General features: G+C 50.3%; 1 protein-coding gene across 3 annotated transcripts in view; it reads left to right on the top strand.

Annotated features, from left to right (window-relative positions):
• Nucleotides 1-27,389, top strand: part of LITAF (lipopolysaccharide induced TNF factor) — a 109,235-nt gene that overhangs the window by 22,387 nt on the left and 59,459 nt on the right. The window contains exon 3 of one of the 3 annotated variants that reach the window (XM_082359766.1): nt 23,419-23,525. The exons of 1 other annotated variant lie outside the window; for it this stretch is intronic. Coding sequence is in view for 1 of the 2 variants with exons in the window: in XM_082359763.1 (XP_082215889.1) it covers nt 9,553-9,592 (40 nt within the window). In the remaining variant the exon portion in view is untranslated. Of the gene's footprint in view, nt 1-9,127; nt 9,593-23,418; nt 23,526-27,389 lie in introns of all 3 variants that reach the window. One more of the 3 variants, XM_082359763.1, reaches the window with a different exon arrangement.

The following is a 27,389-nucleotide window of genomic DNA, read 5'->3' as shown; positions in this document are numbered from 1 at the left end:
AGTGTGTTTGCCAAGTTGACATTTAGTCAGGTTTACTCATTTCTGTTGGGTATTTTTATTTTAAGGAATTGCTTTTTTTGTCTTGGCTTTACAATTTTGTAAGTTTGCATTTACAAACTACATACTCTAAAACCAGATACACTCAGTGAAATCCAGCTTCCACATCTTTCCCTTTCGCTAATTACCTCTCTCCCCATAGGTAACAACTTTTGTTAGCTTCTGCTTTATCCTTCCATTGTTTCTTTTTGAAAATATAAGCAAATGTATACACACCCCACACATATTCAGAAGATAGAATACTTTGCATACACAGTTCTGCTCCTTGGATTTTATTTTTGCTTTTTTCACTTAATCATATATCCTGGAGATCATTCCAGTGCAGGATTAAGAGAGCATCTTTGTTCCTTTTCACAGCTGTGTAGCGCTCTCTTATGTGGATGTCCATTTTATTCAACCAGTTTCCTCTTGGTACATGTTTGTATTGTTTCCACTCTTTGCTGATACTATTAGTGCTGCAGTGACAACAACAAAACCTTGTGCATACATGGATTTGTATTTTGGGGACAGATTCTTAGGTACTCTCATGGGATTAAAAAAAAACAACAACTGTCTCTTAAGACTTTAATTTTTTGAAGCAGTTTCAGGTTCACAGCAAAACTGAAAGGACCTCGTGGGATTTTCAGTCATAACTGTGATACATGTTACCCAGGAGTTCATGGTGCTATGGGCGTGCATAACAGCTGTGCTCGTGTGTGGGTGGAGGTGCCACTTACTGAGACAGGAAGCACCGCGGGGCTCTTTTTAACCTTGTGCTGTGTGGTTTAACAAGTGAGCTACCCTTTGTGCATGGTGGAGGGAGCAGGATTCAGGGTGTGGGAACTGAGGCTGAGGTATGGAGGAGCATGCAGACAGCAGCGAAGCTCCAATTTCAGCTGATTGGGAGGCCCCAGACTGTTCTTGGAGAAGGGGGCAGGGTGGGTCTGTCACACCTGGCACTCCCAACTCCAGCTCCTTCTGAAGGGACTGTCTGTATCTCCCAGGCAGGAAGCAGGTCGGGGAGGGGACCAATGTCCACCACTGCTGACTGCAGTCCCCTCTGAACCCCAGCTGGGATAAGTGACCCCCCTGCAGGCCGGGGGAAGGCAGACTGAACCTGGCCCAGACTTGGGAGACACACTGACCTGGGTTCAAATCCCAGCTCTGCTCTGTGACCTTGGACAAGTTGCTTAACGTCTCTGAGCCTGTTTCCTCCTCTGTCCAATGGGGATGAGGCAGGAGCTGCCTCACTATGGTGAGGACACTGTAGGAGTGTGCATGTGAAGTGCCTGGCTGGGGCCTGGCACATAGTAGGTGCTCCCCACTGAGGAACAGCCTCCCCTACTGCTCTGTGGCAGGGCTGGGGCTCAGCCTTTGGGAGCCCTTGTTCCAACCTTCTCTGAGCTGGAGCAGCTAGAGAAACCCACTCACTTGTAGATAGTGGAGGAACCCATGGGCATGGGAGTCAGATGGCTGAGGTTCAAATCCTGACCTTGGCACTTCCTCTCTAGCTGACTTTTTCACCTCTCTGATCCTCATTTTCCCCATCTGTCAAATGGGGGTGATGAGACCACCTGCCTCACAGCAGTGTTGGGAGAAAGAATCGATCTCAGACATTTAAATTGCTCAGTCCAGTGCTGGGCGTGTAGTAAGTGCTGACTAATGTCACAAGAACCATGATTGGTCTGGGCATCCCACAGCGGGGGATACTGTCTGTGGTCAGCTGGACAGGCCAGAGCCTGAGGGGCGCCAGGACAGGGGGCAGGGGGTGTGCAGGCTTTGCAGCCCCTGAGCGGACAGGCACATGGGCACTGGTAAAGGAACATCTTTTTAAGAAGGGAAACTCAGGACTCTTATACAAATATAAAATCTTTGAACATATGTCAAAGATTTTATTTGACTCATGAATTTATGAGGGAACTAGTAAGATGTTACAGCCAATTCAAAGGAGGATTAAAAAACGCACGCACACATATACACACACACACACACACACACACAAACGCAGGCAATTAGGAGCGCTGAAATGAACTTACAAATAGGTGCAAAACTGGTCAGTGTGCGCAGGGCAAAAAACAATTGTGTCTCTACCGGATGCAAGTAATTTACATTTCTATGGAGGAGAATAATTTGCATTACAATCGGTTTTCTACATCTTGTGAAATACCTTGAAGATGATGAAAGGCCAAGATAACCCAGAAGGGTGCACTAGGCAAGACACCAGTCATCTTTTTTGCCCATTTCAAAGCCTTTCATAATTTTCCACACACACACACACACACACACACACACACAGTCACAATCACTAACAAATGCAGCCATTCACACACATCCACATCACCTACAAGCCTCACACTGTGTGTGTGTCTTGCGTATCTCGCTGACTCTCGCTCTTTTGCGCTGATAGTGGTTCAGGCTCCCACCTCCACGCCGTTGCTCACGGTGCTCCCCCTGCTAAGCACACATCCCCCTCAGTCCTCTGCCCACCCGCATCTTGCCCATCTCTCAAAGCTCCCAAGGAATGCCTCTCTGAGCAGGAATCCCTCTTTCCCCTCCACCCCGGTCCTTATTTCCCTGTGTCTTCCATATACTTCCACTCAGGCACCTGTGTAGGGTAGAAGGCGCGTGGATTCCAGAATCGCTCAGTCTGGGTCTGAGTCCCAGCTGTGGCACTTCCCCGCCGCGTGACTGTGGGCAAGTCACAGCATCTCTCTGAACCTCCGTCTCCCCACATATGAAGTGGGATGATAACAGAACCAACCTCATGGCTTGTGTTTGTTTGTTTGTTTTTTTGATGTGGACCGTTTTTAAAGTCTTTATTGAATTTGTTACGCTATTGCTTCTGTTTTATGTTTTGGTTTTTTGGCTGCGAGACATGTGGGATCTTAGCTCCCCGGCCAGGGGTCAAACCCGCACCCCCTGCATTGGAAGGCAACGTCTTAACCACTGGACCGCCAGGGAAGTCCCCCCTCATGGGTTGTTTTTGTTTTGTTTTGTTTTGATGATTAAATTAGCAGAGGCAGGGAATGCGCTTGGCAGAGGGTCTGAACACACAGTAAACACTCAATAGAGGTCAGCTGTCATTGCTGCTGTGAAAATAAGGCTCCTAATTCCCTTTGACTGGGTGGCCTGCAAAAGGCCTCTGTCAGCAGGTCAGTTGTAGGGGTGTCCCCCCCTAACAGCTGGAGTGGAGGGTCTCCCCTACCTGCCCCCACCCAGCTGCTGTCCATTTCCAGAATTGGGGTTAAGCAGAGAGGCTGCCGGGAACCCCAGCCCCGGGGTGGGTGCTGGGGCTGTTGGCTGCAGCTGGGCTGAAGTCCCCTGGGCTGCGGTGATGGATGGGGGGTCTGGTCGGAAGTGGCTGCTCTGGACAACAGCTGGCCAGACGCTGATGGATGTCACTGGGGAGCAGGGATGCAGGGAGGATTGCAGAGACTGAGGGGCCGAGAGAGGCTAAAGCCCAGACCCTGGAAAAGCCTGCCTGGGGCTCAGCTGGAAGAGCAGACTGGAGGCCAGTGTTAGGCACAGAGGGCCCAGTGGGGGGTGGAGGGGGTGGAGGGGGTGGAGGGTGGGCACTGGAGACTTCGGGCACTGTGTGTCCTGGACACTCCCTCCTAGAATCCCATCGTGAAGGCTAAACACCTAAAGGTCCCATGAGCTTTGACATAAGGCTTTCGGGGTCCAGGCTATAAACCAAGAGCAATGTGATCCCAGTCAATCCTTATAACCACCTGGGCAATGGCTTAATATTTTCCCAAGTTTGCCTGTGGAGAAACAGGCTTAGATGGGGTCCAGGGAGCCATGATCTGTGTCAGAGCAAAGCCATTTCTACCTCCCATGAAGCCAAGGGGTCCTCCAAGTAGCACTCAAGAACCCTTCCTTGTGATCACCAGTTCCAACTTGCTTGTCCAAATTCTTTCGTTCATTCATTCATTTATTTATTCATCCATCCACCAAACCCCAGCTGACTTCTTCCTCCATGCCGGGCAGTGGTTGGGTGCCAGGGATACCCGAGTACTCAGACACAGCCCCTGACCTCACAGCACTCAGTCCCCAAGGTCAGACAGACCAAAGCCACGCTATCCCAACTCAAGACCTTGGGGGTATGGGGTGGTCAGGGATGGCTTCCTGGAGGAGGTGGATCCCGAGCAGATGCCTGAAGGACAAGTCAAAGGAGGGACCCACTCTTCTCTGGGCAGGGCAGGGCAGGGAGTGGGAAGGAAAGAAGGCTTTTTAGCAGTGGGGACATTTGAGCTGTATCCTGAATGACAAATAGTGGACAGAGATACAGGCAATGTCTTCCAGCAGCAGGAATAGCACATGCAAAGGCCCAGATTTGGGAATCACCATAGGGTGAGGGGGTACAGAGGGTGCCAGTGGATTCATATGCAGGAGCCCAGGATGGAAAAAGAAATGGTAAATGATTGGATCAGAGACAAGACAGGGCCCAGGTCTAACAGGTTTTTTGTTTTTTGTTTTTTGGGGTTTTTTTGTGATACAATTGACGTGTAATATTGTATTAGTTCCAGGCATACAACATAATGATTTGATATATGTATATATTGTAAAATGACACCACAATAAGTTTAGTTAACATTCATCACCTCGCATAGTTACATTTTTTTTTCTTGTGATGAGAACTTTTAAGATCTCCTCTCTTAGCAGCTTTCAACTATACAATACATTATTGTTAACTATAATCACCAAGCTGTATGTTATATTCCCAGAACTTATTTACCTTATAACTGGAAGTTTGTACCTTTTGACCCCCTTCACCCATTTCATGCCTCCGCAGTCCTACCTGCCCGCCTGGCCTCTGGCAATCACCAATCTGTTTTCTGTATCATTCGGCTTTTTTAGATTGCACATATAAAGTGAGATCATACAGTATTTTTCTTTCTTTGTCTGACTTATTTCACTCAGCATAATGCCCTCAAGGTCCATCCATGTTGTAACAAATGGCAAGATTTCATTCTTTTTTATGGCTGAGTACTATTCTGTTGTATATGTATACCACATTTTCTTTATCCATTCGTCCATTGATGGACACTTCAGTGGTTTCCATGTCTTGGCTACTGTAAGTAACGCTGCAATGAACATGCAGATATCATTTCAAGATAGTGGTTTAATTTCCTTAGGATATATACCCAGGAGTGGAATTGCTGGATCATATGGTATTTAGATTTTTAATTTTTTGAGGAGCCTGCATACTGTTTTCTATAGTGGCTGAGCCAAGTTGCATTCCCACCAACTATGCACTAGAGTTCGCTTTCCTCCACATCCTCGCCAGCCCTTGTTAGCTCTTGTCTTTTTGATAATAGCCATTCTGACAGATATGAGGGAAAAGGTTTTGAATGCTGTGAAGGGTGTGACTTTATCGATAGAGGACCACTGAGTATTGCAAGCAGGAGAGTTACTCATGAGATCAGTGTTTTAGAAAGAGAACCCTGGCTGGAGTTAGGAGGGTGGATTAAAGTGGAGACTGGAGGCCACTTGAAGGCCTAGGCAGTGATTCAGGAGAGAGGCTGAAGGCCCAGCCCGGGCAGAGATGGGTGGGTGGACACAACAGCATTGAGGATGCAGAGTGGACAAGGCTGGAGGCAATAATTTCCTGGGCAAATGTTACCACAGAGACGCCTAGATGTCCTCCTCACCTGTTTATATGCATTTTATAAATGACAAAGCATTGGGTTAAGTTTTGAGGGGTTCAGTGGCACACTTGAGGTTCCATTAGCAGGTGGTAGAGCCGGGATGGGAACCCAGGAATGCCGGTCTAGAAAACTAGTTCTCGTCTCCTTCTGGGTGCTTTCAGCCAAGTTGCCCTCCCACACATGACCTGCAGGGGGTGGCAGAGAGCAGGGGACGCGCCACGGAGGCCGCGAGGCGCCCGTCAGAGGCGGCTGGGCCAGCTGCGTCCGGGTTGGAAGCAGGGGACTGGGCAGCTCCCGGGGAGTCAGCTCTTACCCCCAATTTACAGAGGAGGACCCCCAGGCCCAGAGAGCAGGGAGGGCTCTCCCAAGGGGTGGATCAGCCTCTCAGGATACCCCCCAGTCCAGTGCTCCTGCCGGGGAACCTGAGCTGCATTTCCCAGGGCACCAGGGGGACCTTAGAGGCCAAGAGTGGGGTCCAGGACTCCCAGACTTTCCTTCAGGAGTAGCCCCCCAGGTTTCACCACTGCCCAGCCCAGCCCCGCTAGGAGGCAGGGGGATGATGAAGATGAGCCTCAGGATGTGGTCCGGGGAGTGAGCCAAGACTCCCTTAAAGATATGTTCAGGCTTCTCCCAGTGGGTGTGCGCCCACCAGGCCCCGTATAAAGGGCGCTGGGGGAGGGGCGACGCCAGGTGGCGCCCTTCTGGCTGGGGCGTCCTGCGGTTCATCTCCAGACCTTTTCCATTTTCTAACTCCAGGTTTCCGGAGCAGCGGCAGCTGAAGGTCCGCGCCGGTGATGTCTCCCCGCGGGTGGGTGGGGCCCCGTGGGTTGAGAGCGGGGGATCCAGGCTGGTATAATTTCCCCGCCTCCGTGGCCTGGGTGTCTTCCTGCTCGACAGCAGTTAGCTTTAGCAAGCCAGCTCAGGGGTGGCTGGGGAGGGAGGTGAGAAGTGGGTTCAGACCCAGCAGCTGCCACTCACAGCGTGTGACCTGGGGCCCCACTCGCCTCTCTGAGCCTCTTCTGTAAATTGGGGAGGCTGAGCCCCATTTTGCCAGAAAGCACCCTTTTATGTGAAATAAAAATCCCACATAGACCTGGCACACAGAGGGGGCTCTGTCTCTCTCTGGCAAATCCCATATGGCCAGCTGGAGCCTGCAGTGGTGAAGCCAGGATTAGGGCTTTGCTGATAGAAAGTTAAAAATATATATATATATATATATATGATAGTTTTTTTAATTTGGAGGAGAGATGAATTTCCCACACAAAAGAATTCCAAATTATTTACCTTGATCAGCCAGGTGATCAAGGTCACCACCAACCGTGGTAGGTCATTTTCAGGGCACGTACCCTTGATATGATGGTGGTGAAAATGGCCTTTCACCTCTGGGGTCTTCCTCCCAAAATACACAACCCGCACGGCATGCGGGATCTGAGTTCCCCGACCAGGGATCCAACCCGTGCCCCCTGCAGTAGAAGTGGAGTCTTAACCGCTGGATGGCCAGGGAAGTCCGAGGGCCAGGGAAGTCCCACAACCCCATTCTAATCATGAGAAAACCATCAGACAAATCCCAGTTGAGGGACTTGACAAATATTCCTGAAAAGTGTCAAGGTGATCAAAAACCAGGAAAGTCTGAGAAACTGTCACAGCCCAGAGGAACCTACATGTAATGTGGTGTCCTGGATGGGATCCTGGAACAGAAAAAAGACTTCAGGAAAAAAACTAAGGAAATCTGAATAAAGCACAGACTTTAGTAAATAATAATGTATCAATGTTAATAACAGGGGAAGCTGGATGTGAGAGTATGGAATTCTCTGTGCTCCTTTCACAATTTTTCTCTAAATCTAAAACTATTCTAAAATTTAAAGTTTATTTTAAAAAATTGCAGTTGGACATGAGATGGCTAACTTTTTATTTTACCTAATGAAGACATTAAAAACCTCCCCAACGACCTCCCTTCCCCTATTGTTTCATAAAAGCAAGGAGGTTCATAACAGCAGGAAGGCCTCCGTCTCAGAATGGACAAGAGTCGAAATGGAGTAAGTCCAGGTTAATGAAGAATTCAGACTCTTTATATTTCTCATTTTGCCCAGGACGCATGAGAAATTGGGGCCTGGAGAATGTGGGCAGGGGGAGAAATGGTAGAAGGAAACCATAGCTGAGAACACCAGACACTGGACCAAAGCTGATGTGTGACGTATAGTGTAAGGATCTTGGGGGGAGTGATGGATGGCAGGGTTGGCAGGCGATGGGGCTTCTGGGCCAGTAGGGTGATCAGCCATCCCGCCTGCCTAGGACTGAGGGGTTTCCTGGGCCCTGCACCTTCAGTTTTAAAACTGGGACAGTCCTGGGCAAGCTGGATGGTGGGTCACCCTAACCCAGCAGGTGGGCCGGGGGATGGGAGAGAGCACAGGCCTGTCCTGAGGGGACAGCAGATCTCTCAGCAGCTGTCTCTAAACTCCTGGAAAGGGAAAGACAGGCCCTGTGTGGCTAGATCGTGCGATTTTTATTATTTTTTTCAAGAGAAGCTAGAAATCCATTTTTTTTTTTTTAACACAAAAAACCCTGAAGTTTCAAATGTTTGCAGCTAATTCAAGCAACTATGAAATGCTTTTCAGGCCAAACCAGAGTGCGCTTCACGTTGGCCCCCAGGCTGCCAGTTTGGGACCTCTGAGAACACCTCTGATTTGGAGCCTTGAGCTGATCCCTTGGCTCCTCTGAGCCTCGGTTTCCCTGACTGTGAAATGGGAACAATTTTGCCTCCTCCAGGGCTGTGTGATCTGTCTGCAAGTCAGGTGCTCAGGCTGGCACATAGGAAGCTCTCAATCAATGGGAGTTACCAAGAAAACAGTCTAGTGGCAACAATGGAAATGTCCATCAGTGGATGAACAGACACACAGAATGCGGTCTATCCATACAATGGAATATTATTCAGCCTTTAAGAGGAATGCAGCCCTGTTAAAAACACGGATAAATCTTGAAAACATTATGCGAAGTGAAAGAAGCTAGTCACCAAAGACCAGAGACTGTATGATTCCATTTACATGAAACATTCAGAATAGGCAAATCCATAAAGACAGAAATTAGTGGTTGTCAGGGGCTTGGAGAGTTGGGGGAAAACGAGGGTGGGGTGGGGTGATTGCCAATGGTTTTGGGAAGGGTGATGAGAATATTCTCAAATGGATTGTGAGGATGGTTGCACAGTTCTAGGAATATACTCAAAACCATTGAACTGTACGCTGTGAGAGAGTGAATTGTACGGTATGTGCATTCTATCTCAGCTGGTCCTCCTTCTGGCCCCGCCCCAGCTCCCTGTGTAACCTTGAGCATGGTATTCCCCTCACCCCCGGGCCCCCAGTTCCTGCCTGGAGAACACAGGTGCTGAATCAGGTACGTTCTGAGGCTGCATCCAGCTCTGACAGCTTATGATTTTATTATGACAGATGGTTATGTATTCACCAAGGCCACCTGCCCACTGAGACCCGGGATAATACGGGCCAAAGGTGGCCCATCAGCTCGGAAACCTGTCATTCTGCGCATGCCTGACAGACCACGGGGATGGGAAGGAGTCAAGCGGACCCTGGTGGAAACCCACAGATGTTTGCAGTTGATGACAGACATGTCAACAGATGGAATTAAAGAATTTGCCAGCAGCTGTTGCCTGTTTATCAAAACTCCCTCAGTGAAGCTCACCTTCAGCTCATGGAGGCGGCTGCTTGGGCCCCAAGTCAAGGATGCCTGGCTCTGATGGCCACTCACCTGCTGTGTGGCCCAGGGAAAGTCCCTTGGCCTCTCTGAGCTTCAGATTCTGCATGTGTGAAAGGGAGGTGGTAATGCCTCCCTCCTAGGATGGTGCCGAGGATTCAAGATGATAACGTCTAGAGCCCTTGGCGTCGGGTCAGCACCAGGTAGATGCCCAGTCTGTGGCAGCTGTTCTGATTCTTTAACCTGTCTCGGCCTCCGTTTCCCCATCTGTAATTGGACAGGGTCTATCTAGATCAGTGGTTCTCAACGGGTGGGGGTGGTGATTGTAACCCCGAAGACTTGGATGGCTGTTGCCGCTGCAGGGTGGGGAGCGCTGCCGTTATCTACTGGGTAGAATGCAGAGGTGCTGCTGACACCCGACAGTGCATGGGACAGCCCTCCCCAGCAGAGGGTTCTCCAGCCCCAGATGTCACTATGGCTGATACCGAGAAACCCTGAACTAAGCTCATCTCTACGTTTCCCTCCAGCTGTAGAAGATGTTTGGGTTTGATCTGCATTGCCTCGTGCTGGGAAGGGGTCTGGGGTGTGCAGTCTTTTAACCTGGACTTGGCCTCATAGAATGGCCTTGGGCCTAGAACACTTCCTTACCAGGAACTAAAGAGACCCCTCAGCCTCATCGCCTCGTGTGAGGATGTCGTTCCTGTTTCAGACCCAGTGTGTGCCCCTTTGCCCTGCTTAAGTGTGCGTGTGCGTCACGTGGCACCTGGCCAACCCCACTGCTGTACCCGTCCGCTGTGGGGAGGGAATGGGGTCCTTTGTTCTGCCACAGAGGAGGGGTGCGTGCATCGGTTGCCAGGAGGGACCCGCTACTATGGGGGGCCGTATATATTTATCGTTATGCAGTGTATTGTCTTTCTCCCGCCTAGAGTGTCAGCTCCAGGGGTTGTGTCTGTTTTGCCCCTGGCAGGATCTTCTGTGCACAGCACAGTGCCTGGCATGTAGTAAGTGCTCACTAAATGCTTCTGGACCGAGTTTGTGACTGTTGTCCTGACGTGGGGGGGAGAGGGAAGTGGTCAGATTCGCTGATGGCAGAGGAAAGATCTCCCCCAGCCCACCCCTGCCCCTCCTTCGAAAAGTCTCAGCCAGGATGGAGGGGTGTGGCTAGGCCTGGGGGCCCTCAGTGGGCTCCTCCCCGGGGGAGATGCTTGTCCCTTGGGGTCACACCAGGAAGGGAGGGGAAGCCACTCCTTCAGGTCCTTGGAGTGTGACTCACGGGTGCCCTTGGTCTTGCTCTCACCCATCACAAACCTTGTCCTGGTCTCGTGCTAAGAGCAGTTTCTCGGGAGCCAGGCAGAGTGGTGCCTCGGTTTCTTTGTCTGTACCGTTGAGATAATACTAGTGTCTCATCAGTAGATTGCTGTGAAGATTCTGCAAGTGAATATAGAACAGGACCTGGCATGCAGGAAGCCTGCATAAGATGTGCTGGGATTATTTGTAGAATTTCTTGCCTATGTGTTTATGGAGGATCTCTGAATCTGGAAGAAGATTCCAAGGTTCTTTCCCATATGACCAGCACTTCCACTCCTAGGTGTGGACCCAAGAGAAGTAGAAACACACAGAAATTTGTACAGGGAGGTTCGTAGCGGCATTATTCATAATACCAAAAGGAGGGACCAACCCAGATGTCAGTCAGCCGGATGAGTAGATAAACAAAATGTGGTGTATCTGTACCACGAAATGTTACTGGTCAATAAAAAGAAATGAAGTATTTTATTTTTATTTTTTTATTGAAGTATAGTTGATTTACAATTTTGTGTTAGTTTTAGGTGTACAGCAAAGTGACCTATATATATTCTATATATATCCAGTTATACCTATATATATCTATATTCTTCTTCAGATTCTTTTCCATTTTAGGTTATTACAATTCTATTGAATAGAATTCCCTGTATATACAGTAGGTCCCTGTTGGTTATCTATTTTATATATAGTAGTGTGTATCTGTTAATCCCAAACTCCTAATTTATCCCTCCCCAAGAAATGAAGTACTGATACGTGCTACAACATGGGTGAACCTTGACAACATGATGCTAAAGACACAAAAGGCCCCAAAGTACATGATTCCACTCATAGGAAATGTCCAGAATAGGCAAATCTATAGAGACAAAAAGATTAGTGGGTGCTTAAGGCTATGGGGAGCGGGCACAAGGAACAGGGAGGTGATAATAAAAGGTACGCGGTTTCTTTCTGAGGTGATGAAAATGTTCTAAAATTGACTGTGTGATGTTTGCACAACTCTGAATACACTAAAAATCATTGAAATGTACACTCTGAATGGGTGAACTGTATGGTATGTGAATTATATCTCGGCTATTAGAAAAAAGAAAAAGGATTCCAAGGCTCTCGGCTGAGCCAGACCCATTTTTCAGGGTATTTCTTTAAAAGTCACACACTTGGCCTCCAGGGGGCCGTGTCCAGCTGGTGATAAATCAGCATTTTTATTTCTGTTCTGCTCCGCAGTGACCCAGGTTCCTTTATCTGCCTTGCTCACATCTGTCGCCAGCATTTCACGTGTATATCACCTGCTTTCTCACACTCACCGTAGTTGTCTGGGTCCCTTGGCTGTGTCCTCATCTGCCTCCAGGCTGTCTGGCTATCTGTCCATCCCTCAGCGTCAGTCCCTCATTCCAGCTCCGTTTACTCTTTCAAAGGGGCTCCTGGGGATGGGGGATCAGGCAGGGCCAAGGCAGGAGGCCATACAAGTGAATAAAATGACCAGTTACACAAATGCTGGGAGAGCCGGAGGCCTGGGAAAGCAGCCCTGGGGCAGGAAGGTGGTTGCAGACCCATGTCCTTGGCCCAGAGGTCACAGTGTGGGTCAGCCCGCCTGCTCCTGACCAACTGTGCAGAAGCCAAGAGTCGCTGATGAAGGAGGAGGTCAGGTGCAGAGGGAAGCTCATGCGCCCTGGAGATGCACTGGGTTCGAATCCCACCCCTGTCAGCCCCCGACTGTGGACTCTGTGCAAATGGTCTCCCTTATCCAAGCCTCAGTTCCCTCCTCTGTAAAACAGGGCTAACAATAGCACGTAGCTCATAGGTTTGTTGTAAAAAAAACGAAAGGCAGTGACGTGTTCTAAACACTTGGCGCGTGGTGGAGTGTGGATTGCGATCAGCTGGAACGCTGCGTGTAAGGCTCTGCAGTTCCAGCCCCGAGGTAATTCTGGCCAGCTGTGTGACCCTGGGCAAAGCCCTCAACCTCTCTGAGCCCTGTTTCTGCATCCGTGAAGTGGAGATAACAGTTCTGCCCATTTCACGAGGGTGGAGGTGAGGACTCAGCACAATAGACACCTAGCGGGCCTGGCTCTTCTGGGTATCATGACCTGGTTCTCTCCCTCCGCAAGGGGCAAGGGTCCAGGCTGCCCACCCCAAACCAGCTCTGTCCTCTCTGGGCTTGCTTCCTTCCTCCGTGGCAGTATCTTGCCAGTGAGCCGACTTGAATACAGCCGAGCTGTGTGGAGGGGAGAAACAGGCTGGGATGAGTTTGGAGTGGATGTCATGGAGTCACGCTTACCAGCGATGCCGTTCTACACCCTGGCTGTGACTCAGCTGTTAAGACGTGATTTCCCATCCCATGGGGGGTTCTTGTGACCTGCCAGAGGGGCCATCCTGAGCCCCCATCCCAGCATCGAATGAAAAGACCTCGCAGCCAGTCCCTCCACTGGCACAGGGGTGACCGTGATTGGGATGAAGGGCAGTGATTCATGGAGCCTTCAGCTGCCTGTGTCACCAGGGCTGGTGGCAAATCAAAGAGGAAGTCATCCAGAGCTCTGTCTGCATGGCATGTGCCCCCTTGTCCTTATGAAATATTTCATAATAATAACCTCAGCCTGGCTCTGCCACCCACTGTGTATGTGACCCGTGAAGTCACCTCATCTCCGCTCTGGCTTCCCAGGCTGCAAAATGAGCGTTGGGACCAGACCCCATTTGTTCCTTCCACTGATTCCAGCATTTGGTCATTCCACAAACACTTGTTGACGCACCTGCCAGCTGTGCCTGCTGGGGGATCCAGCTGTGAGCACCTGACGAGGTCCCGGTCCTTACAGCCCGGACATTCCAGTGGGGGGACAGTCAACAGACAAGCAGGTCCAAACTGACAAATTGTGGGGCCCAGAGGGAGAAGAGCCATGTGCTGTGACCTGGGGCAGGGAGGCACTGATGTGGGCTGAGCCCTGAAGCATGGGAAGGAGCTGGCTGTGCAGGGCATGGGGGGTGGGAGGGGGGAGGAGGGCAGGGGAGCAGCAGGTCGCTGGAGGGAGCTCTGTGGGCAGGAGAGGGTAGGTGCCATCAGCTGGGACTCACGAGACCGCCTGAGGAGTTCGCGTGCTTCATGCTTGGGCTTGTGGGGACAGCACCACAGGACCCCTGGCTGGGGAGGGACATGATTGCATTTCCCAGGAAACCATCTCTGGCCTCCCAGACATCTGCTGTGGGGTCTCTGGTGTCCCATCCACTGTGCTGAGCTCTGGATGCAGATGATAATTATGATAGTTAAATAGTGTTGAGCTCTTACTGTGTGCCAGGTGTCATGATAAGCCCCTATATATATATATATAAATGTGTGTGTGTGTATGTGTGTGTTCTTAATTTTTATTGGGGTATAGTTGGCTTTACAATGTGGGGTTTTTTTGTTTGTTTTTTGGTTTTTGTTTTTTTTTAACTTTTATTGGGGTACAGTTGATTTACAATGTTGTGTGCGTGTGTGTGTTTCTTAATTTAAAAATCACTGTGGGAGTTCCCTGGTGGCCTAGTGATTAGGATTCTGGGCTTTCACCCATAGTCCGGGTTCAATCCCCAGTTGGGTAACTGAGATCCCACAAGCTGTGCGATGCAGCCAAAATAAACAAATAAATAAAAAATTTTAAAAATCACTTTGACCTCATGATGATTCTATGAGATAGACCTATCATTATCCCCATTTTACAGGTGGGGAAACTGAGGCACAGAGAAGTCAAGTGACTTGCCTCAGATCACACAGTTGATAGTGAAGGGAAGGGTTGGAGAGAAAGGGCCTGACGCCAGAGACACTTATGACTGTGGAGGAAGCATTGTCAGGCTTGAGTGTCTGGCTGGGTGACTGGTGGGTGGTGATGCCCTGAGGACGTGGGGCACCTGGGGGAGGAGCAGCTCTCCTGGGTAGAGATGCTGGTGAGCAGTACTGTACCCTCTCTGGTAGGAATTTGTTTATTGGAATGGAGCACCTGGGTTTCTGGCCCTTCCTCAAAGAGGCAGCACAGAGTGGTTGTCAAGACTATGGGTCCTGAGCTGTGTGACTTTCGACCAGTCACTTAACTTCTCTGTGCTTCAGTTTTCTTATCAGTGAATTAGGAAATGTTATGATAGCTCCTTCTTCAAGGATGAGTAGGGATGAAATGAGATGATGTTTGTCTGGTGACAGCACCTGGAACATGCTTAAAATATGTTAATAAGGAAGAGAAAGGCTCAGGCTTGGAGAGGTGAGCAGTACAAGAGGAGCCCCAATCCAGGAAATGCCTCGCAATAAGTTGCTGACGATAGTGACAGCTGGCCCTGCCTGGCCCCACCTCCCAGAGCCCAGGTATCCCCCCTCCCAAGCTGCCTTTGGGGTAAATATCCAGTGTGCTCAGACCCTGACTTAGCTCCATGCCACTCTCTGGCCAGAGGATGGAGCCACTGTCACTTTGGCCAGATTCCTCCCGAGGTCTCCTTACTCTGGAGCAGGGCCCAGAGGGACCAAACCTTGTGCCTGCCCCAGTCAGGGCAGGGGCCACTGCCCACAAGAAGGGCCAGGCGACTGTCACATGGTGCCTCATGTTTTTGTGATTACCATCTGTTTGTGGCAGAATCATCTGAAAACAGGAAGGTCATGGTCAGAAACCACGTGATTCTCAAAGGGCTGGAGGGCAGGGGACCCAGCTGGGACATCCTGATTCACTGAGGACCCTTCTGGGGTCCAGGCACCCCTTCCAAAAATATCCTTTGTTTTGTTCTGAAAGGTGTACCTGAATTTATTTCTGTTGATTTAAGACTGGATATTTCTTCTAAAAAATATATATTTTTAAAATTTTCTTTTTATGTATTTATTTATTTTTATTTTTGGCTGCGTTGGGTCTTTGTTGCTGCACACGGGCTTCCTCTAGTTGCGGCGAGCTGGGGCTACTCTTCTTTGCAGTGCGCGGCCTTCTCATTGCGGTGGCTTCTCTTGATGCAGAGCATGGGCTCTAGGCGCGCGGGCTTCAGTAGTTGTGGCACGCAGGCTCAGTAGTTGTGGCTCACGGGTTCTAGAGCGCAGGCTCAGTAGTTGTGGCACACAGTCTTAGTTGCTCCGCGGCATGTGGGATCTTCCCACCAGGGCTCGAACCTATGTCCCCATGCATTGGCAGGCAGATTCTTAACCACTGCGCCACCAGGGAAGTCCTAAAAAATATTTTTATTTTATAAAGATTTTATTTTATTTCCAAATATCTTAAACACTAGTTTGACATCGTATCTCCCAGAGGTACAGACCACAAGAAAAATGGAAAAAGCAGGTACTCCCCCAAAGGTAAGCAAAGGGCAACAATTATTCCCTTGGCATATCCATGTCTGGTCAACCACTGAAAGAAGAAGAATAATTCTAGAAGTGTAAGAGAAATGCATGCAGCTTGGTAAACTCAGAATTTTCACAGTGGACACTTCTTTAAACCAGTCTTACCCAGTAGAAATATAACTAATTTAGCCACATATGTCATCTTAATTTTCTTATAGCTGCATTAAAAAAAAAAAAAAGATGCAGGGGAAATTAATTTTAACAATATATTTTATTTAATCTGATATATCCAAAATATTAACATTTCAACATGTAATCAATATTTTAAAATATTCCAGAGCTATTTTCCATTCTCTTTTTTTGGTACTAAGTCTTCAAAATCCGGTGTATATTTTACAGCACATCTCAGATCTGACCAGTTGTATTTCAACTGCTCAGTGGTCACAGGTGGCCAGTGGGCATCACATGGACAATACAGCCTTGACATTGAACTTTCTTTATAGGGAAAACTTAATTTCTCCCCCTTAATGTTATAGTTACTTAAGTCCTGCATTATGTATCTGCTTTTGGTGCTTCTTTTGTTCATTTTCTTCTCTATATATACTCTGACTTTGATAAGGACTCAATGATAAAGATGATCTTTAAGATGAGTCTTCTTTCTTTCTTCAGGCTTTGAATGTCTTTTTCTTTCTCGGTTTCATCCTTTTCTCTCTTTTAGAAATCTTTCCCCCAACATTTTATTGTGAAAATGTTCAAACATACAGAAAAGTTGAAAGACTTGAGCAGTGAACACCCAGATAGCATGTTGTTATATCTATCCATTCCTCATCCCTCCATCCCTCTACTCATCTTTTCATCCATCCATCCAGCCAGCCCTCTACTCATCTATTCATCCATCCATCCCTTCATCCCTCCATCCCTCTCTCCATCCATCCCTCTACCCCTCTCTCCATCCCTTCATCCATCCATCCCTCCATCCCTTCATCCATCCATCCATCCCTCCATCTCTCCATTCCTCCATCTCTCTGTCTTTCCATCCATCTATAACTCTATCTAGCCATTTTATTTTATTTTTTGATAAATTTCAAAATAATTTGCTAACATCAGTACCCGTCCCTTTAAACACTTTGGCATGTATTTTTTGGCATGTATTTTAATAACTAAGTTTAATATTCAGAATAGTCTTTTTCAATGCAAAAAAAACCCCACAAAGGTTACAAAAGAAGCCAGCTATGTCATATATATGACAGTCATGGGAGATAAAAATACTTGCGATTCTTGTTGGTGACAAAGTCACAGGTCCATGGATGTTGCTACCTCAGGAATTGAAGTTAGATACTAAATTTCAGTTACAGGCTAGTGAAAACAAAAATGTAATTTTTTTCCTTTCCTGATCTACAGATTCTCTGAATTTGAGGACCCCTACTCAGTTCTTATTTCATAAAAACCAAATAAATCATTGCTGTTACCATGTTAAGGCAAATGCTACCCATGGCAAATTCTTCCTGAGTGCTTGTTGTATGCATTATCTCATTTAATCCTCACACCATCCCCATGAGGATAAAAGAAAGCTGTCTACTCACAACACTTCTGACACCAAATATGTGGGATTTTCCTCCACACCAACCAATTCTCCAATTCTCCAGACACCAACCGGGTATCATATAATTCAATTCAATTCTGACACCACCTACCTGGAGTTGGGTATCAGACCACAGGTTAGGGCTCAGTCCCGCAGACTGCCCGCACTTCAGGTGCCAGCCACAGGAGCTCTCCAGAGCGCCCCTACTTCTGTCTGACTTGCCCACAAAGTCAGAGGTTCTCACAGCCCCCGCCCAGGTTTGATAATTTGGTGGAATGGCTCCCAAAACTCAGGAACACTTGCATTTACCAGCTTATCAGAAAGGATATGATAAAGGATACAGGTGAACAGCCAGATAAAGAGATACACAGGGTAAGGTCTGGAAGGGTCCTGAGCACAGGAGCTTCTGTCCCCATGGAGATGGGGTTCACCACCCTCCCAGCACATGGATGTGTTCAGCCCAGAAGCTCTCCGAGCCCTGTACTTTGGGGATTTTTATCGCGGCTTCATCATGTAGGCATGATGGATCATTGACTCAGTCTCCAGTCCTTCTCCCTTCCCTGAGGATGGGGGTGAGGCTGAAAGCTCCAAGCTTCTAATCATGGTTTGGTCTTTTTGGTGACCAGCCCTCACCCCGGGTGCCCACCAAGAGCCACCTCATTAGAACAAAACACTCTCCTATCACTCAGGAGATTACAAGGGTTTTAGGAGCTCTGTGTCAGGAACTGGGGGCAGAGACCAAATATCTATTTCTTTTTTTTTTTTTTTTTTTTAAGACGTTGTGGAATTTTTTTTTTTTTTGGCTATTTATTTATTTATTTATGGCTGTGTTGGGTCTTCGTTTCTGTGTGAGGGCTTTCTCTAGTTGCGGCGAGCGGGGGCCACTCTTCATCGCGGTGCGCGGGCTCTCACTGTCACGGCCTCTCTTGTTGCGGAGCACAGGCTCCAGACGCGCAGGCTCAATAGTTGTGGCTCACGGGCCTAGTTGCTCCGCAGCGTGTGGGATCTTCCCAGACCAGGGCTCAAACCTGTGTCCCCTGCATTGGCAGGCAGATTCTCAACCACTGCGCCACCAGGGAAGCCCCAAATGTCTATTTCTTATTATGTCACAGGGGGTGGAGAACTATTATCAGCTCATCTTACAGCTGAGGAGACTGAGGCCCAGAGAGGGAGTGTGATGTGCTCAGGTGCCCGGCTAGCAGGTGACGGAGCTGAGTCCTCCGTTGGATTGTTTTACTCACTCCCCACAGCAGTCTTAGGGGGCTGTGATGAGCCCTGGACCCAGCAGCCAGCAACAGAAACAGACCCGGCTGATATAAGGCAAAAGGAATCTCTTGGAAAAGGAAGAAGACTGGAGAACTCAGCCCCAGTGCTGACTACGGCCTAGAAAGTGGGCAGCAAACTCATGCCTGGAAACTTCAGATGGGGTTCTGCCCCACGGCTGCAGGCCTGGCCCCAGGGGTGGGTGTCCCTGCCACCCTCTCCCTGTGGTGGAGCTCCCATCCCTATTTCTTAGTGGCATTAGTGCCACTCTGGGACCTGTGTACTGATTGCCCCAGCCGGGGGCATGTGCCCGCATCCTAGCTGCCAGGAGGCTGACAAAACGCCAGGCTGCCATCCTCAGGGTCCCCAGTGGGAAGCAGGGCTTTCTCCCACTGAGACCCATGAAGGTGGAAATTTCTTCAAGCGTGGGGAGGGGCGCAGCCTGGGCAGCCCCAAACAACGCCCAGTGCAGATGGCGCTGTTCTTACCCCCTTTACAGATGAGCACACTGAGGCTCAGGGAGGACGGGGACCCCGCCTGGATGGCCTCACTGTCTAGCTCTTCCCTGCCTTCCTGCTTCCTCTCCCAGAAACACCCAGGGTCTTTGCGCTGCTGCCCCGAATCCACTCTTCCCAGTGTGGCAATGCTGGGGGCCGGCCCACAGCACAGGCCTTGGGAGAGTAAAAAGCCTGGAGTCCTGGGTCAGAAATGCCCCTTGTGGTCCCACAGACAAAAGGTTTCAATCTACAGGGTCAGGGGTTGGGCACTGATGGCAAAAGGTGTCGCCCTGGTGACGCTGATCCTTAATCTGGATGAGGGAGGTGGGAGGGAGCTGCTGCAGTTTGGGTTTGTGATTTGTTTTCCCTGGGGTGTGTGTGTGTGTGTGTGTGTGAGTGTGTGTGTGTGTGACAGAGAGAGACAGAGAGAGGAGTGGGGAGAGGAGTGGGCTCAGAGGCTGCTGGGACCTGGGCTTCATTTCCCACTTTGGGAAATGGGGCCCAGCAGAGGGGGGTGCAGGGAGGTGGCGGGGAGAAGGGTCCCAGGCTGTGCAGCTGAGAGTCCTGATTCCAGACTCTGGGCCGGGCAGGGAGCAGTGGGGTGTCTGGTCAGACAGACAGAAACCAGCCTGTGTGTGACAGCATGTTATAACCTGAGAGATGACACAGGCGCCTCTCAAGAGTCAGGGAAGGACTCTGGTGCCTCTGGCCACGGCCAGATGTGTCTCATACACAGCTGGGCAATGGAGGGGAGGGGAAGTACTGAAAAGGAAGTGAACCAGATGCAGGGCTGGCTGGGATGGTTCCCCTGTGTGGCTTGGTGTCTGTGTGCATGCATGTGTGTACGTGTGTGAGCATCACTTTGTGTGCACGCCTGCGTGTGGCATACGTGCATCCAGTTTTATATTGTGAGTGTGTATCTGTTGTACGTGTGTGTGTGTGAGTGCCTCTTGGTGTGTGTGCACGTAGGTACCCATGTATCTGTGTATCTATTTGCATGTGAGTTTTTATTCGGGGTTACATATGTCTCTCTACATGTGTCCCTGCGTGTAGGTACGTAGCCTCATACATACCTGTGTGTTTATATCATAATCATAGCAAACATCTATAGGGCCCATTGTGGCGCCATCCTTTCCTGTCTAAGAGCAAACCTCCAGGAATGACCGTCCCAGTGACTGCCCTGGGCCTCCCCCACCCACGGCCCCAGGCCGCAGAGGGCCTTTGTTTCCTTCACTGGGGACCCAGAGGGGGCGGGGGCCACTGTGGGAATTCCTGCAGAATTCTAGGCATTCAGCCTTTTGGGGGTCGGGGAGACGCATGGAAAACTCCGACCGCTGGTGGGGACTGAGGGCACAGCATGGTCATGCGGACAGGGGCCGGACTCTCCGTCCTCGAGGGAGCAGGGCCGGTGGCGTTTGCAGAACCAAAAGCAGGGCCTGGGCGGCGTCTGCCTTGGACCTGGATTCCGGCCAGCAGCCTGGTCTGGCTTGGCGAGGCCTCCCCAGACCGGTCCAAGGGACCCCATGCGCCAGGTTGCTGGCCCAGAGGGTCCAGAGAGGCTCCAGGGATCACAGGGTCAGAGACAGCTATTTGTCCTGAGTGGGACCTGCGTGGCCTCGCAGCCTCCCTGGCTGCTTCCTCCTCTGTAAATGGGGTTTCCAGTGGGGAATGAAGCCTGGTGGCCTCTCTGTCCCTGCTGATCTCTGTGCCTGCCCGTCTCCTCCTCTCCCTGGGCAAGCCCCCCTCCTCATCTTTCTCAGCCCCGTGGAGGCGGGGCAGCTGATGGCTTGTTCCTGCTCACCTGTAGTGCAGTGATAGTAACCCCCTAAAAGATATGTCCGCATCCTAACCCCGGTACCTGTAAATGTGACCTTATTTGGAAATAGGGTCTTTGCAAATGTCATCAAATTAGGGATCTTGAGATGAGATCATCCTGGATTTAGGATGGGCCCTAAATCCAGTGACTGGTGTCTTTATAAGAGAAAGGAGATGGGGGGGAGGTGGAATTTGAGGCGCAGAGACGCAGAGGGGAAGGCCATGTGAAGACGGAGGCAGAGATGGGAGTGATGCCGCCGAACGCCGAGGAGTGCCTGGAGCCCTGGAAGCTGGAAGGGGCAAGAAGGATTCACCCCTAAAGCCTCCAGATGGAGCATAACCCCAGTAACACCTTGATTTCAAACTTTTGGCTTCCAGAGCTGTGAGAGAATACATTTCTGTTGTTTTAAGCCAGGTTGTGGTAATTTGTTGCAGCAGCCCCAGGAAACTGATACACCACCGCCCCGCGCAGTGCACAGTTCACTGTAGCCTGGTCATTTGTTTTCTGTTTAATCCCTATTCCACCACCTGCTGTGGGCAGGTAACTTTAACCATGTTGGGCCTCAGCTTCCACAAATGTAAAACAGGGAAAATAATAATAAAAATGCTCAGGTGATGCTTAGCCGAGCTGGGTACATCCAGAGCAGCAATGGTTGTTATTATCATGGCTATTTCTGCTCATGGGATGGTACCTGTCATCCATGCATCCAAAGCAATGGCCAATTTTAATTTGGTGGGGAGGGTGTATATTATAGATAAGTATATCTGGGAATGTTTGGCTGTCACAAACCATTGTCAAAGTCAGCTTAGAGGACAGTGTCACTGGCTTAGCGTGTTGCTTGGTGCAACATAAGTGGATACAATTTGTGGCGGCACCTGATTAGTCACTGGCCAAGGGGGGGCTGCCCACCCCACTCACTGGCTTTCATTCCTTCATGCCACACCCATTTCCTGAGCATCTACACTGTATCTGGCACAGCCAACACCAAGTCAGTCAAGGCTGACGGCTGCCCTCTGGGCTGCTCCGTCTTGTTGGGGAGGCAAGTGAACAAGGAGGGAGATGGCACAGGGTGGGGAGGTGGGAAGGGAACGGGAAGGAGGGGCCCACCCACAGGAGCCGGGGTCAGGGAAGGCTTCCTGGAGCCAGGGGAGGCCTGAGGCCAGAGCAGGAGGACAGTAGCCCTGGAGAAGGAGGGGAAGGCCTTCCAGGCAGAGAGAACAGCACATGCAAAGGCCCAGGGACAGGACCATGTGGAACGATGGGAGAGGTGTTCTGAGCAGCCAGGGTACAGGAGGGGCCATGGTGAGCACTGAGGCCCACGAGGCCTCCCCCTTGAGCATGGCCTACGAGGGGCTGGGACTTGTCCTCCGGGTCTTAGGGGTCATTGGAGGATTTGAAGCAATTCTGGTTCAAGGCTAAGACCAGACCTCCTTCATCTCTTACTGAGTTGCTCCTCTGTTAGAAGCACCCCACCCCCCTCCAGTTTTGTGTTCCAGACCTGATTCTCATGCCAATCAGTGTACTTTTCCACCCAGAGGGACTGAGAGTGGGAAGGAAAGTGGGGAGCCAGGAATCCCCAACAAAGAAGGTTTAGACACCCCAAAAGCCAGGGATCTGGTAACACCTGGCACACGTAGAAGGTCAGTCAGTGTCTGTAGGTGGTGGGAAGGCACGGGAAGGCTCAGGAAGACCCCCCGCGCCCCCCATACACCCCAGAACTTCCACCACGGCCCTCAGGCCCGGGACACTCAGAAATGTGTACAAAGCCGAGACTTGTGGGGCACCCACCACACGCTGGGCTCTGGATGGAGGGGCACCTAACACACGATCATGCTTCATCTGCCCTCGTCCTGGGAGCTGCGCACCTCTGCAGATCCCGATGGGTGCCTGAAGTGTCCCAGAGCCCGGATTCGAACCCAGCTCTGCCTGCCCCCAAGGCTCTGGGCTCTCAACTGCTGTGCTATGCCGTCACTGGTGGATCCCCATCCCCGCCAGGTGCAACCCTTCCCTGAAAGCAGGTGTGTGGTCCCGAGGAGGAAGGAAGGGGCTGCCCAAATCCTCTTTACCAGGCTGCTGTGTGCCAGCTGCCCTGAGTGTTGGCGGCCAGTGACCACAGCCATCTCCCCCACCCCTTACCCATGCTCCGCTCCAGCCCAGAGGGAATGACACCGCCTCCTCCTGAGAACCTCCCCCTCAGAAAGCCACGTGCACCCAAATCCCCATCTCGGGCTCCGTCTCTTGGGAACCTAATCTAAGATGAAGTCGTGTCTGATTTCCCCAACTGAGAATCTTCCCGTACACCCTAGGTCCTTCCAGAAAGAGTCTTGCCTCTTTGGCTCATCCAGAGGTTCCTCATCTGGCCCCTACTGACCTGCCTCCTCGCATCTGCAGTCCTGTGCTAGCCCATCACTCGGTAAGAAGGGGCAAGAACAGCTTCTTTGGGCGTTCTCTGTAGAGGCGAGATCTCCGGCGGCCTCTTGTGCATTGTAAGCATTTTTTGGGTGTTGATTTGGCTGGACATTCTGTAAGGTGTTTTCTTGGAGCTCTAGAAAACCCAGCTCCCAGGATTCTGAGCTGGAGGAGAAAGGAGCAATGACACAGACAGGCTTTTCACATGAATGTGGAAAATCTGTGGAGGCCTAGAGTATAGCAAGTTCTCTGGGGCCACACCAACCTCAGGGTTGGTTGGGGCTGGGATGAGTAATGTTTGTCAGCCAGGATAACCTGCTTGAGAAATGAACCAGGGCTTCTTTTAGCCATTGAGTCATCACAAAAGAATGAGAGATATTTTCCCTCCCTCCAACCCTCTCAAGGACCAACTTTGCATTCTGAAGGCTGTGTTTGTCTTGGGCCAGTGGAGAATCAACGGGCCTTGGTTTTTTTGAAGTCTAGTACATTAGTCAGGATTCATCTAGCTGCAAATAACAGAATCCCACTGAAATTAGCTTACATTGAAGCAAAATGTATTGTTTTGTGTCCCTGGAAAGTCAGGAGTACAACAGCTTCAGGCACAGCTGGATCCAGGGGCTCAGGCAGGTTGTTGGGAATCTGTCTCTGTCTCTTGACTCTGCTTTCATTTGTGGGGGCTTAATTCTTAGGTGGGCTCTCACCATCTGCTGGCAAAGATGGTGCATCATAGGCCAGGCTTCCATCTCACCAGCCTAGTGGAGATTTCCTCTTATTGAAGAGGAAATCATACAATACATTTCCTCTTTGGCTCAGCTTAAGTCACATGCTCATTACTGAAGCAGTCACCACGGCCAGCCTTGGTCATGTGCACAACTCAGCTCCAAGAGCCTGGGGTGGGGCTAGGAAGGGAAGATTTGGCAGCACAGGTAAGAGATATTGTCTACACCTGGGGCTATAGCGGGATGGAACCAGGCTATCTGGGAGAAGCTTGTGGGAACTATCTGGGGAAACAAGCTTTTGAGTGGCAAAAGCCTGCCCCCCTGGTAAGGGGGATCAGATCCCAATTTCATCAGACTTAGGAAAGTAATGAGATTTTTCTCACAAGTATTGGGTTGGTCAAAAAGTTCATTCGGGTTTTTCCATAACATCTTAACATCTTTTGGGCAACCCAATATTATGGAACTGACTCACACCATTTGGAGGAGTAAGTCCTAAATTCTGGGACTTTCCTTAATCAGCCTAACCATAGTGATTGGTCAAAGGATGGGCACATGACCCAGGCTGGACCAATGAAATTCAGTCATGGGACTTTTGCTAAAACTCTTGGGAAAGAGGTATTCTCTTTCCACCAGGGTCGCTTGGTGACTGGAATCTTGGAACTGCTGGGTACCATCTTTGCAACCATAAGAGAAGGGCCTGACTGAGAATGAAACAGTCACAGAGGAGAGCAGAGAAGAGATGGAGAGATTCCCATGACAGCATTTGAGCTCCTGGATCCAGACATGTCTGAGGTCCTTACCATGAACTTTTCAAACATGTAAATTCCCTTTGCTGTGGGTTTCTGTCCCTTGCAACCAAAAGATACCTTAATCATACAATGCTATACAGCTATTTGGGTCATGATGAGGATTGCATGAGTTAAAGATATATGAAATATGTGGCTCATAGGGAGCCCATTAAAGGTCCACTTTCAGGAATTTCTCTTCTCCTCCCCCTGACGGAATATAGTTCCAACTGAAAATCTACTGAACGTATTAAACAATTTAGAAGAGGCACAGAAGGGTTTGGCTGGTTGTAGAACAATAAACACACAGAACCCAAATTTTACATCACCCGCCTGTACTCGACACCCTGTATTCTTAATTTAAATCCTGAGAAGGCAGCAGAAAAGCGATGGCTTTAAATAACCATGTGAAATAGGGCAAAAACAATCTCGAGAGACACCCATTTTGTTTTCTCTGCAAGAGGAAGGAAGGGGGCATTGTAGGGAGATGGAAATCTGTAAAGACAGCCTCCCCATCTGCACAGAATTAAAAAGGAGTTCACAGGCGTGGGGTCTAGAAGTGGCTCTCTCATGACTGCCCCCTCGGGGCACTCCAGCCGCCCCGAGTTTGTTTTTCCTGGGCCTGAGCTTAGATGTCAGGCAGGCAGAGGGGTCCTGGGATTTCTCCCCAGCCTGGCGAGCCTGGGGAGGCTGCAGGCAGCTCAGGGTCTGCGTGTTTAGAAAAGCATTCGGACTGATTGTTTACTCTGGGTCTACTCCCGGCCCACGGGCGGCCACGCAGGGCTTTCCAGATGCTTCCAGCTGGGGTCTCGTAAACAGGCCATACTGCCCGGCCCACCGCGGGCCTCCCCCGCCTGTCCCCACCCAGGCCGCCTGAGCGGGTTGCCAAAAAGCCCCTCTGACCAAATCCCCGCTTACAGTTTTCTGTGTCTCCTCCACCCGCCACCAACAGCCCTGACCTGGCAGGTCGAGGGCCAGGGCCGGCTCACAGACATGTTTTGTTTTGTTCTGTTTTATTTTGTTCTGTATTGTTTAATTTGAGTTGGCAATGAAGGTTTCATAGGAAAGGTTTCATAGGAAAGTCTGGATTTTGGTTTCTCTTTGAAAAACATTGGAAGGTCTTGCAATACAGGGCCTGCCTTCCCATCCAGCAAACACTGGCTGCAGCTATAAGGAACAGTTGGTCCCTTACTCAGTCCCTTGCCTAAATTTCAGTTGCCCCAGCAGCAGGCTCTGAGGCCAGGATCTTAGTGCAAGTAGTTGATTAGGGAGGGGATCCCAGGAAGAGCTGGTGGGAGATGGGGAGAGAGGCGGGGAAGGAAGGAGCTAGCGCAGGGTGCTGGGTGTGGGCGAGCAGTCACTGCTGTGGGCAGCTGGGGTGCAATCCCACTGGGGACATCTGGGGACGTCTGCCGCCCGAGGGGCCAGGGAACTGGGGTGTCTCCTGCCAGCACCTGTCTGTTCTTGGTAGAAGCCTGCATCCAGGGTATTAGCTCCCTGGCACTGCCAGTCGGCTCAAGAGAAAAACCTCAGGTAGAAAGTCACAGACGGAGAAGCATCATAGGCGCTGATGACAGTGCCTGCTGCACCCTTTAGACGGCCCTGCCTTCCAGTTTGCCACACTCCCTCTGTTCCCTGTTGTCTGTCTCCCAGACAGGAGGCTGAGGGTTGGTTCCTTACGTCTTCATACTTGTGCTGCTGATTTTCTTACAGAAGAGAAACGTCCCTCTGCCCATATCACCTTCAAAAGTGGGAGAGTGAAATATAGCTAAGAGTGCCCCGTGCTTATAATTACACTCTGCTCACTTCTCCTGTTTCTCTTGCTGGCCTGCCCCCGAAGGGGGCTGCATTGGCAGCCTCTCACCCACAGAGCAAAGCACCTGTCGTTCACGTGACGTGCAGGGCCCTTGGGGTGCTGGCTTTCACCTGGTAGCTCCCTTGGAGCTTCTTCCTCTGAGCCCAGGGTGGTGACCGGCTCTCAGCCCTGGGCAGCCCCCCAGAAATACTCCATCCATCCGGAAGCAAGGGCATCACCCGTGTCTATTACCAGCAACAGTCATCTTGCTCTCAGCCCATCCACGCAACAAAGCCCAGAGGAATCCCTCAAACACACCTTCTGATTCTCCCACTCCAACTGGGTGTCCAGCAATTCAATTCTGACACTAACTAGAATTAGACCTCACAGGTTAAGGACTCAGTCCCACAAGACACCCCCCATTTCAGACGCCAGCCACAAATGGGATCCCCAGGCTACCTGTACTTCTGCCCGGCTGACTATAGATTTGAGGGTTCCCACAACATCCCTCATTCAGGTTTGATTATTTGCTAGAAGGACTTAAAGAACTCAGGAAAGAGCTATCCTTA

The sequence above is a fragment of the Balaenoptera borealis genome (assembly GCF_965194805.1).
Source record: "Balaenoptera borealis genome assembly, chromosome: 16".
Lineage (NCBI taxonomy): Eukaryota > Metazoa > Chordata > Mammalia > Artiodactyla > Balaenopteridae > Balaenoptera > Balaenoptera borealis.
Note: the sequence above shows the minus strand (reverse complement) of the source record. Positions and strands in the feature narration are given on the sequence as shown.